This window comes from Macrobrachium nipponense, chromosome 34 (assembly GCF_015104395.2).
Source record: "Macrobrachium nipponense isolate FS-2020 chromosome 34, ASM1510439v2, whole genome shotgun sequence".
Classification (NCBI taxonomy): Eukaryota; Metazoa; Arthropoda; class Malacostraca; order Decapoda; family Palaemonidae; genus Macrobrachium; species Macrobrachium nipponense.
The window spans coordinates 12714305-12726891 of record NC_061095.1 but is presented as its reverse complement, the minus strand read 5'-3'; the positions used below and the strand labels follow the sequence as shown (position 1 = coordinate 12726891).

The 12587-nt window shown below is 38.8% G+C and overlaps 1 protein-coding gene across 9 annotated transcripts in view; it reads right to left on the bottom strand.

The window, feature by feature from the left end:
* LOC135207905 (transcription factor AP-2-epsilon-like) overlaps positions 1-12587 on the bottom strand; it is a 234481-nt gene that overhangs the window by 74999 nt on the left and 146895 nt on the right. Inside the window, exon 1 of one of the 9 annotated variants that reach the window (XM_064239840.1) lies at positions 2700-2963. The exons of 7 other annotated variants lie outside the window; for them this stretch is intronic. In XM_064239840.1, the coding sequence (XP_064095910.1) occupies positions 2700-2726 (27 nt within the window). In that variant the 5' untranslated portion in view covers positions 2727-2963. Of the gene's footprint in view, positions 1-2699; positions 2964-12587 lie in introns of those variants that run through there. One more of the 9 variants, XM_064239842.1, reaches the window with a different exon arrangement.

Sequence of the window (12587 nt, the reverse complement as noted above, 5' to 3'; positions counted from 1 at the left end):
CTTTGTATTATGAAAGCCAACTGATTAAACAAAACTCCTAATAAACGTAACTAATTTTACAGCATTACACATCCTGGCAAATTCATTAAATATTTATATCATGTGCTAATCGCAATACAGGTAGGTAATATTGCATTCAACACGAAACAATAATGGCCCAATATGGACTTGTATACTAACAATCATTGCTTCATGAAAGCCTGGCGAGTCCCATCTGTTCCTGATTATCATTTATTTCGCGTCTCTGCAAAAAACGATACTTTCACTGGTAATGCTGCATTTCACTATGAACGACGTCTGGATATCACTAGTTGCATTGATGGACTCACAAGAACAGTGTTCTTGGCGCTGCTGCATAACTTAATCTCTTAACCCTGACTCATTGCCAATGGGCGAATTTACCTTAAAGCTAATTTCAACCTTAAGGTCATGTCAACTTTACACCAGATATGAAGAAAAGAATAGTAATCGACTGACTGTGAATTTAATATGTAACATTCACTGCAAGCGAAGGTGCAATGCATTACTACCCTAATCTCCTTGCATTTTAATACATTTTGATCTATTTGTTTATATTAATAACTGGGATCTCTTCTTTCTGTATTTCCCTTTACCTCCTCCTGCATCTTAATGAACACCATATTCCTTTGGAAACTTGAATTTCGAGTTAATGGCTCCTGTGGGCTTATTCCATATGAATAGGTTTCATTTTCTGAATAATAATAATAAAACATATTGGCTAGGTTTTGTGGAGCCTGACGGTTGCATACCCTTGGTCACACAGTACAAAGGTGCTTTGCATAATAACGATAATAGTGATCGTAGAAATCAAACTCGAATCCACATTATGAGTTAGAAAACTAGGAATCACAAAGCAGAAACTGCGGTCATTCAGCAGGCATAATGTGGTCGTTCGTCACTGGCAAGGTTTTATAGAAAAGCAAATTCTGATTTATAGCGTTTTTCCTTCGGTCTTTCCAAATATTTGGTAGTAATAGATATTACTTCGACCAGTTTATCTGGTGCAATAGAAAACCCTAACCTAGCCCGGGGACGCAAAAACCATACATGAAAGTCATAGTGTAACAAAGAGTATGCTATTCAAGAAGCCTTAAATTTATCTGACAAATAAAAATGGGGCGGCGATGAACTAAATGCGGGTGGACGATAGGGTCTCCAGATACGAAAATGGGTATAACAGGTAAGATTATTTTTTCACGGGAGTCACTGATTCAGTATTCCACATAACCAATTATTAATGACTCCAAAACAATGAATTGGCTTAGTTCTGCATAAGAGCACATCACATAACTGACAATAGATAATTGAAATGAGAATAAACGTTTTTACCACCGTATCCATGCACACTATGCAAGCAACTTAGGTCGTTATTACAGTTATAAAACAACAGAATTATATGCCAAGCTAAAAATAACTTCTTTTGTTATTTTTATATTTTGCAACATTGTTCTTGTAACTGCTGCAATTTTCTTGCTCTTTGGACTTCAAAGATGATTAGCTTTAACCAACCTTTCAAATGTTTCAAGACTACAAATAAAATTCCTAGCGTCCTGGTTTTAGAGCATTGGGTAATACTGTTGTTTCCCAAAATGGAATTACCTTTTTTCTTTTGTCGTGTGATACAGATAGCCTAAGAGCTACACAAATTGAAATGACCGACACTATCTCTTCTTCTCTCTCTCTCTCCACATACAAACACACACACACACATCCTCTAGGTAAAGACCTACGCGGGCTACCTGCTTCCTCTAACGAGCAAAACAAAATGCAGTCGAATGAATGAGCTAAAGATAAACAAAGACTCCTCCGAGCGCCAGCTATCATCAGTACCGGGTTCGCTCGAAGGCCTCGTAACACCTCGAGGAAGGCGAGAGCGAGGGTGATTAACATCGCATGTCTTCATAATGCAATCCAGGGGGAAGGACGTCCTCAAACCTGAGTCCCCTCGGGTGAGCCACGAGTCCTTGTTGACAGTGTTTACCCGCGCACCTGTCATCATGTCCTAGGGCCTCACCTGTCTACACCCACCCAAGTGTAACGCTGATATTGCCCTCGGCCACCATTCTCTCTCTCTCTCTCTCTCTCTCTCTCTCTCTCTCTCTCTCTCTCTCTCTCTCTCTCTCTCTCTCTTCCTCGATCCTTACTCTATCATTTTTGTTTTCAGGCTCACTATTTGATTATGCTACTTTAACATTCTTGTTTTGAACAATGTTCTCGTGTTAATGATGTGCTAAGTTATACTACATTTCAGATGTTTACAAAAGTTAAAGCATACAATAATAAAGTGAAATAAATATTATTCTAAAAACTACAAATACAAAGAAGCGCGAGTTCTTCAAAACATTACAGACTGACGAAGCCTCCCACCCCTAATGTTGCTATGTTACAAGGGACTTTTGTCACCAGGCATAAAAAGTGCACTGTTACAAACATCTTATTCTCGTTCAGTTTAAATCCCCGAAATTATAATGAAAATTTTCTGATCGTGAATATACGAAAGTATCCGAAATTCTCTACAGGAAAAATGGAACCAAATTGCACATCACCAACTACGGAACAGTCAGTCACTTGTTTCTTTACTCCTCAGACAAGGAGACTGGACTTAAAAGCCTTAGTAATATTAAGAACAAAAAGAAAGGGCCACGTGACACCTGTTGTGGCCAAATTGGGGTACTCACTAGACTCACCTCCATAGCAGTGGACATCTTTGGAGCAGGAAAAATTTAAAGTCCTGCTCACTCTCTCTCTCTCTCACACACACCTTAACACAACACTAGTTTCTAAAACTACAACAAACTCCACGGTAAAGCTGACGGTGAGGTTTCACTCAAACACAAAATCTGGCGAAAAAATCAGCAGCTAATAAGGATCACACAAGAACGGTAGCGGACACCGAGATTATCACAGTCTCAAAGGCTGCGTGTGGGTGCGCTGCCTTACTAGTAACGTGTGGCCCGCTAGCGGTGCGCGGGGGGCTCTGCCGGCGGTTCCCCAGGCTCCTCCTGGTCTCCGCCCACCCCACGCCCACAGCCACGAGGTGAGCCAATCAACACGCTCCAGTGCATAACTGGGAGGGCCGAATGGGGCCAAGGGCAGCGCCGGGCCTGGAAGGGAGTGGTTTCGGGCGACGCTCCACCTTCGGTGCACACGCTCACACAGGCCGCGAGCAGTACGCACACGCGACGGGACAGACACTGCGTCAGGTAAGGCCCTGCCGCCAGTGCATCACTGTGCACGAATCCCACAAGACGCGGGCTTGGGAGGTGTCCACGACAGTCCTCCTCCTCCTCCTCCTCTTAGACACAAACAAGAACCACCAAGAGGTCGTTCACAGGAGTTCAGTTCAGTCATTCCTGAAACCTGGCTACTTGATGAGTGCATACATACCCTGACCACCATTCGCTTCAGGTCAGGAACCCATTGTGTATATGATATCTATTTGTATGATGTAAAAAAAAACCTCCTTGAAACCCCTTGCAATGAAAATACTGATTACCTCGAGCGAGCAGTCACCAAAATTGAGGAGATATAGTACACCAGAATTGATTCACGTCTCAATAGGTCGACTTCATTTAGGGTCACGTCTCGTGAGGCCTTGACTCCTCTCCCCCCCCCCCCCCTCTTCAGCAACAAACGCAAAAACAAGCGTGCTGCCTCAACTCGCAAACGAAACTGATCACCCGTTACAACGGAGTGACTTAACAAAGATGCCTCTAACTATAAGTCATTAAAAGGATCTTTTAAACTATGCAAAAAAAAAGGCTGTTATATGCTCTAAGTTCTTTACTAATGTACATACATGAAAACTAGGAGGAACATCACCCAACAAATCTTCTAATGATAATGATATTAATAACATAATTCAGTTCAGGTCATGGACAAAAATACAAATGCAGATACGACAGAGACAATAGCTACATTCATCATTACTGATAGTTGTAGCCTACTATTACATTGATATGTCATAGTAAAAGCAGTTATAATCTAGTATAGCACTAATGATAGCAGCCAGTTCAAGGGAAAGACGGTACTTTTCAACAAAGTAATTGTCGTTTATAATAGTATGAATGATAACAATATATGAAAAGGTTTGTTTGGTGACCTCTGATGGACTTCCTATAAGTGATTGATATCAAGGTTTTTGTCAGGTCCATGAAATACCTGGCCCTGTTTCAGGTCATTTTCAGGTCTTTCTCTTAAGTCATCGTCGTCCAGTGACTCGCAAATATTTACCTGCTTCTTGGAATTATTATTTGCGAGTTAAATGCGTCCATCCAAGTAAAGAACCTACTGTGATCATTCATATGTGAATATAAGAGTACCAAGACCGACTGTGAGACATTCATCAACAACCAGGAGTTAGATGGGTCCATTTAAACACTAAGACCATCTGCAGTAGTTCACAACCGTGATTTTTGAATGACCTCATTAAACTACCTGTTCACAACCTTGAGTCTTGAGTGGTCTCATAAAAACTACCTGTCCACAACCATGAATCTTGAATGGTCTCACAGAACTACCTGTTCACAACCATGAGTCTTGAATGGTCTCATTAAACTACCTGTCCACAACCATGAGTTTTGAATGGTCTCACAGAACTACCTGTTCACAACCATGAATCTTGAATGGTCTCGTTAAACTACCTGTCCACAACCATGAATCTTGAATGGTCTCATTAAACTACCTGTTCACAACCATGACTCTTGATGGTCTCAAAAAAACTACCTGTAATCATTAACATTCATGAGTCACATAAGGGTACATTGGAAGCCACCTGGAATCATCATCCTCAACCAAAGTTCATTCGTGTATATTCAAGGCCACTTGAGACCAAGAGCAACAGAGAGACGCAACTACAAAGTACTATAATGATCTGAAGTCATCCCCAACCATGAGTCTGAAGGGTGCATCTATTACGGAAGGCTTGTGTACATAAATCAAGCCAAATATCTGTAATATTTAACACTCACATTTTAATGGTACAGTTGAACTCAATGCCTGGGATCGAAGACAATCCTCTAGTACGTGGGTTCTCAGCCAGGAAGGAATTGTGATCACAGACTGACAGGCTCAAACTGGGTCTAGGACCACACAAAACAGTGTGCATCAGTCCACACTACTGAGAGGTCACGCTGGGATTTCTCTAAGCTAGCTTGTGTGTTTGTGTCAGTATTTTGTTGCATATTATTTGGAATGCACCTTATGAGACAGACAATTTTGGAGGGGGGGGGGGGGGGGGGGGGGGGGGGATGACATTCTGACATATGGTGAAGGGGTGCATGAGCAAAAAAAAAAAAAAAAAAAGTTGGGAACCACTGCTAATACAGCTGTTATGAAGAATATTCAAAATCATCGATGCCAAGAGACACCCACATAGCAGCAGTCACATGGATTTCTGAAATGGACCTTTATTGTATTTGACTTATCAAATTCAACTTTCATTCAGTCACCAATATACAAAATTCCTTTTTTTTTAAACCTTCCTAAGACGTTCCATACCCTCATTTTTTGAAGGGTCATCAATAGGTATCTTAAGGGATATTAGCTCATAATTCACCATGAACAAAATCTTCTCATATTTACCCATCCCCCAAGGGACACACAACAACCACAAGTCAGTATCTACCAGGGCAGTCTAATATCAGTTCTTAGAGAACTTTTTCAATCAGCTACTTCTTTCTCTGGAATCAATAACATATACTTATTTCATTCAAAACCAAAGGAAATATCTCGCATTTAAAACCCTTTGTAAATGATCCTGAGCTATGGAAGTAATTAGCTAAACTACTGCTCCAACTTCAAGTTCAGGACCAAAAGCAGTGGTCCGAGTTTAAGGATCACCAGTAGTAATCAAAGAACAGGCAGATGTCCAGTAAAAAAAAATATCAAGACGTTCAACCATGTAAATTATCATTAAAAATCTAGTAAGGCACTCAAGACCTGGGCTATTTGATCGGTACTCAAAACCTGGGTTTAAAAGAAAAAAAAAGAAGAAAAATAAAAACATAATGCCACTAGGAGAAGCTAAAGACTATTAGAATAGTGTAGGATTTAGAATTTAGGCCTCAGGCCAAGCACTGGGACCTACGAGGGCATTCAGTGCTGAAACGGAAATTGACTTTAAGAAGGTATGAGAGGTGTAACAGGAGATATATCTCGTATTTGCACTATGAAACAACTGTTAGAAAAGGGTGGAAAGTCCGAAGGGGCAAAGAAAAAATGAACAAAGGTAGAATAAAGCTAAAGACTATTAGGAATGAGACTAATTGTAATAATTACTTTAAACCTACAAATAACCTTGAAAAAGGAGAAAATGACCAACTCTCATCTGGAACCAAACATCAATGAGAAAAAGCTACTACAATATGATGTAGCCTTAAGCTTGTAAACCCAAGCCTAAGGTTATAAGGCATTAAGTCTGCACACAATCATTGGAATCCTAGGAATTAACCCAAGCTAACAACCTAAAGCACTACAGTAGATGAAACCTATTCACATGGAACAAGCACTCATGAGCCACTGACTTGACATTCAAACTTCCAAAGAATGTTGGTTTCAACCTCCCACCCCAGACCCAACACAGCAGCAGTCACTGATCATGGTACACAGCCAGTGATTTTTCATCGCCCTGGGGGAGACACGAACCTGCGACAGTGGGTGGCATTCCACGATACTAACCACTATACCAGTGTACCTGAATCACAAAGCCCAGGCTAAAGACCATGAACATTTGAAATATGTCCAAAGACTACTAGAATCAAGTGTCCTATTCCAAAGCCAAAGTAGTACCTCAAGATGCACATGGGAATGGGTCGTCCAGTGATGATATGAGAACTCTCAGAGAAACTATTCTCCATCCTTTTGCTTCATGGTTTACTTCTTGCGACACGAATTAATGGGTTTTCTTTCCATTCCACACTTTCCCCTTTCTTATCTATAATTTTTATCTAATATTCAAGTTTTACTATATTACAATTCTTTCCTTTTTAATGCATTACTTCTCTAAAATGATATAATTTGATAAAAGTACTTATGAATATACTAAAAGACAGTAATCTTTAGTAGACATTAAATTCTTCATTAAACAGTTGTCATCTACAAAATTACCAATTTTTTTCATATAACTTTCTATATCTGGGAAAAATATCTGTGAAATGAAGTTCATTATGCTGTGATTCTTATATCAGATTATTGGTGTTGGACATACCCCAACATAAATCAGGTGACAGCAGTGTTTTAATAACAAAACCTTCAAACAAAGGGGATTTTGGATTTTGTAGATTTTTTTTAAAAATTGTACTCTTCCACATGAAAGAATATTGAGATGTTTCTACATGACACTAAAACATGTCGTAAACACTTGTCACCAACTTATCCAATTTATATCACAAACAAGTTGAAAACAGGTCAACAACCGTAAGTGGAGAACGAACTTTTGGCAAATACTGGATAATCACATAAAGCACTGGTTAGAGCTACGAATAAGTTGGTGACATGTACCGAATCTGTTTTTTTATGGGAGTTATGAGTTGGCGACGCGTTTACATGTATTACCAGTGTGGACGTATCCCTTGATAGCTAGGCTTTTGTTTCAAAGAGATGTGTGAGTGCTGACTGCAACAATTACAAGAGAATCTCAATCTTTCCAGTGTCCTTTGAATCTAAACACTTCTATAGACTGCCACTGTGACGATAGGGAAACAATTAGTCAATTATGAGGACTTTTAGATCAAGCTCTCTACATCCAAAGTTCAAAATTATTTCAATTAATTACAGTGGGTAAACAGTGGGCTCACAATGCAAACTTGTAACTCAAAGGATGAAGGCAACATGCTTATACGTATCGTCCACACTGGTTAGGAAAATGTATTCTGAGACTAGACCCCTCTTGTCCAGGGTCACATTCCATGAATTTTTAAGAATTTTAGTCTTTAATGGCGACTTGATTGATGATACATAAAATAATTTATGCAGAAGATGCTACTCATGCTGAAATTATTGTTTTCAAATGTCAGCTGGAGATGCTGTTGGACTTAACTGTGGCTCCACCTCATGATCCCTGGTGTTACCTTCGATTCAAAATATTCTGTTTCGTACCACTTAAAACCACACAGATCATTGCATGCAGCCATAAAATTAGATGCTGTTTAATAAGATAATGGAAATACTTCATAGTTTTGTTGCACCTTCACTGGAATATTGTTCTCTTGTCTGCACGCCTGTGACCTACCGTGATCTGTTGATAGATAAGCTGCTCTATTATCTGGTTTCCTTTTTCCTTACAACCACAACTTGTTTGAATAACTGTCTGGCCATTTTCACAAGCTTTACTCAACATGGAAACTTCAACTTTTATTATTTTTTGTCTGCCCCTCAAGAACTGCAAGCTATTTACTTTGCAAAACATCAGCAACCACATTCTATTAAAGCTACTACACTGTCATACCGGCCACAGGTAGAAGTCTCGCATTCCCTTAGCTATGAAAACAAGTGGTCTTCTTGTCGATGTTTGATACAGATGCTTGCAAGTTCAAGCGATTCCGCAATACCATTTTATCCATAGAAAATCTGACATTAGTTGATTCATTTTCAGTTATTAATTATTTGATACACTAACCTATTCTCTTCTTCGTGAACTCGGCACCATCCCGAATGAAGTTTTGTGATATAAAACAAAACTACCTAATCTTCACACTTTCATTAAAATAAGACCTGACATAACCTATTAGATCCCATCATCATTTAAGTCCCAACTTGACTGACAAATAGAATATCTTAGGTGATGCAAATTGGATTAAAACTTGAATATATTCTGACGAACTTGGCAATGTGTATTTCATTTCCAAAATCCACTAAAGCACCTCTATCGAAGTGACAGGCTTCGTAACTTCAAGAACTAAGGTTACAATTGCAACCTAAAACTGAAGCTTACAGCCTATGGAGAGCCAGAAGGAAGTGATTATCAGAAAGGGAAACCCTAACAAGGAAGTTTGTCTACCATATACCATCAAAATAAGATGTAGCATCCAGCAACATGTATTCTATCAAGTCTTAGAAGTCAAAGGACTAGCCAAAGACTAACAGCCCCTGGCACTAATCTGATTATCTAGAGAATTCCATTAAAACCATTTATTAGAGATGAGTGGTCTTGAACTTTACAAGTATTTAACAAGCAACAAAGCGCAAATAACATTGGGACTAGATCAAAACTGAAATGCTATTGTAAATCTATATTTCAAAAAATCCGAGTGGGTCTGCCTTGTTTGTCCACCTCAGGGGGGAGGTGAGGTAGGTGGTAGGGGATCAGGACGGTAGGAGAGGCATGACACATCCACCTTCCTCATGAAAACCTGTTTGTCCGCCCTGTGTGGGGACGGGGTAGGTAGGGGAGACAGGACGGGTAGTGCCGGGTTCCAGCACAGCGTAACGCACGCCATCAAGCTCGTATTCTTAATAATGAGTCAAAATACGTCTCAGGTTGACTCATCTGAAATACTTTGTCTTCAATCAGTTACATAAAGAACAATTTGTTAATATCTTGAGTGAAGATCAAATTAAAACTTTCACAACATTCACCCATAGCTTCGCAATATTGTTATATGGTAAGACATCATATTATGTCAAATGTTACACATCAGTCAAAACCAAACCTGCTTGTATCTTTCCACACAAACAGACCTATGTAATCATCAGCATTGAACTGAAGAAATGTTTATACAAATTTATCTAATGATTAGCTGTACTGACGAAATATTTAGACTAGCTATACTCAAGAAAACTTAGTTTGTGGCTGTTCAAGCCAGAGAAGCCTTGAATCTTGGGAACCCAAAAATCACTTCAAATAACCTTGATTTTTAATTCGTCGAAATTCCGATTTCATTCATTCACAAGGAACAGGGAAAAAATTTGTAACTCGTCCAATTCTAAGAGTTATGGGTAAATGCATAAAATTTCTTGAAGCTGGAAACAAGACAATATTAATTGGTTGGTTTGCCAAGACTTGGCTATAATCTAGGCCAGCACTTGACCAAGTATACACTGACAACATGGGAACTATTTCAACTCAAGTCTCAATACCAGTTCCCCAAAAGCGCAGCTACGTTATATGCATTAAACAGCGCAAAACTAGTTGCAAATTCTGTAGACCTAGCACTACTAATTGACTCAAGTACCTGCTGTTTCAACTTACTCGAATTTAATATAACATTCGACGGAATCATTATGTTTCTCCCTAATACACCCGTGCACACAAACTTTATGGTTTTATATATATATATTATATATATATATATATATATATCTATATATATATATTAATTAATATTATATATTATAATATAATATATATATTTATATATATAGGATATATGTGTGTGTACGTATGTATGTATATAAGTTTATAATTTGTGTACAGGCCAGGATCTGGAATGCTCTACATTCTGCACGTTGCAGAATCGGTTCATTCTGAGCTGAATACAATTAATCAAGTTGCTCAATGGTTAGAGGAATATACTGACAGTTTATTGGCTTTATCGAAAATGCTATTAATTAAAGCAGAGGAAAAATTAAAAGTATATCAATGATATTAGTTGTAAGAAGTGAGTTACCGCCTCGTAAGAATGAGACAGCTAGACTGCATAAAACTTTTAGACTGTTTCTCTTGATATTCCTTCTCTTTCCTATAAACTCTATGCAGTGGAATCAAGTCGACGTCAAAATGCCATTTTTGACATAATGGTGCCATAGTTCATGGGCATGCGATGTCTACCCAGCCAGGAATTCTCTTTAAGTCAGATTCTTGAGGATGAGAAAGTTCTTTCAGTGAAATATCCCGAACAATGACGAGAACAAAACTCACGTTCATCGCGAAACTGTAATTGGTAAAAAGTACTTTCCGATCACCACCGATTTCATCTCCACCTCTCCATCGTGACTGACAGACATCAATCAGTTCTGAGAAGGTAGAGAGCTCTTTTCCAAACCTGCAGTCTCCTTCAAACGAAACTTTTATCCCTTTCCTGGATCCCACTCCGTCTATCCTACTTAAACTGTCAGCACTTATCCTAATGACAACACAGCTACATCTAATCACAAGTGTAGTGCAGCAAAAATTACACGGTCAACACTGATACAATCTGCCGGATCACCGCTAATTACATCACCGAGCCACAACTAATCACATGGAAAATAAATGCCTTATTTACACTATACTCAAGTCGGGCCAATTACGCTAACTGCATTAGACCTAATGGCAACCCTCGAACTATGAGAAAATTGCCACCTCTCGTCTGCAACCTGACATCAATAAGACTTCGAATATATCACATCCATCCATCTATGACTGAAAAGACTGCATCACCTCTGCCCACGGACCGAACCATGACAAAGGGAATCAGAGTACAGTACTATTCCTGCCTTTCTATGAAGAGGGAGGGGAGACGGAATTACCTCCACCAGTAAGATAAGTGCTGTAGAGTCAAGTTTTCCTGCGCAAGATGGTCTCTTAGAAAATTCGTGCTCAAGGGATATTTATTACATTTAGCACTCAGAATTACTGTTCAGATTTAAAAAAAAAATTCTAGTGCAAAAATGTTTTACAAATGTTTCCTTCACAAGATTTGGGTATCCTCATTCCCCTAAAATGTTCACGCACGTACATACATATAGGTGAATAGGAGTCAATACATACCAACTGCTCACTTACCGAGACAAACTAATCCACGGAAGGTATAGCGCATTTCTAACAAAAGCTCTGACATCCCTGTTGCGTAATCTGATCTACATGGGCTGTGAATTAAATAACTGATTATTACACTCGCTCAATTGTGAGCCTCATTGTGACTCACTGCCATTCCCCAGATTTCTAGTGTCCGGACGCTCACACAGGTTTCATGAATGATCAGACTTCCTGTTCGCTAACTTTCACATTTCATAGTCACTGAGACAAAAGAAGTCAACTCAACTTATAAGCGAAAGAATATTATTTAATCATTAATTAATTCATCGATAAACGCAAAATTAATTTTTCTCATATTTCTTGGCTATCTAACAGACCATTCTTCGTTAAATTTGGTAGAGACGACGCACTCCTAGTCAGAATTCAATGGTTTTTTCTCTCTCACTTAGTAAACCGTGTCCCATAATTGGCCTTCGTGATGGTAAATTACATCTTCCACCAATTGGCTACGGTTTGTGACAAGTTCCTACAGTTTATTCGGATCTTTCCTACATAGTGAGCACCAACAAAGTTCGGGGGTCGTTGTCTAATACTAATGTTTCTTGAGGGTCATTATCTTCATGATATTTGCAGTCTTTTGTTTATGTTTTTACCAGCGAGGTGGATAGTTAGTTATTTTGTTGACAAAACATACAACTATTAGAACAAATTTGTCCAAAACGAGACACAATGCAAAATATAAAAAATTTGTCCAAAAAGAGATATAATGCAAAATGTACAAAATTTATCCAAAAAGAGACTATGCAAAATATACAGAGTAGACAGTAATCTCTTTTGTTCTTTCTATACGAAGGTTATGGGAAATGAGGCGCAAACGACTGAAAGCTAC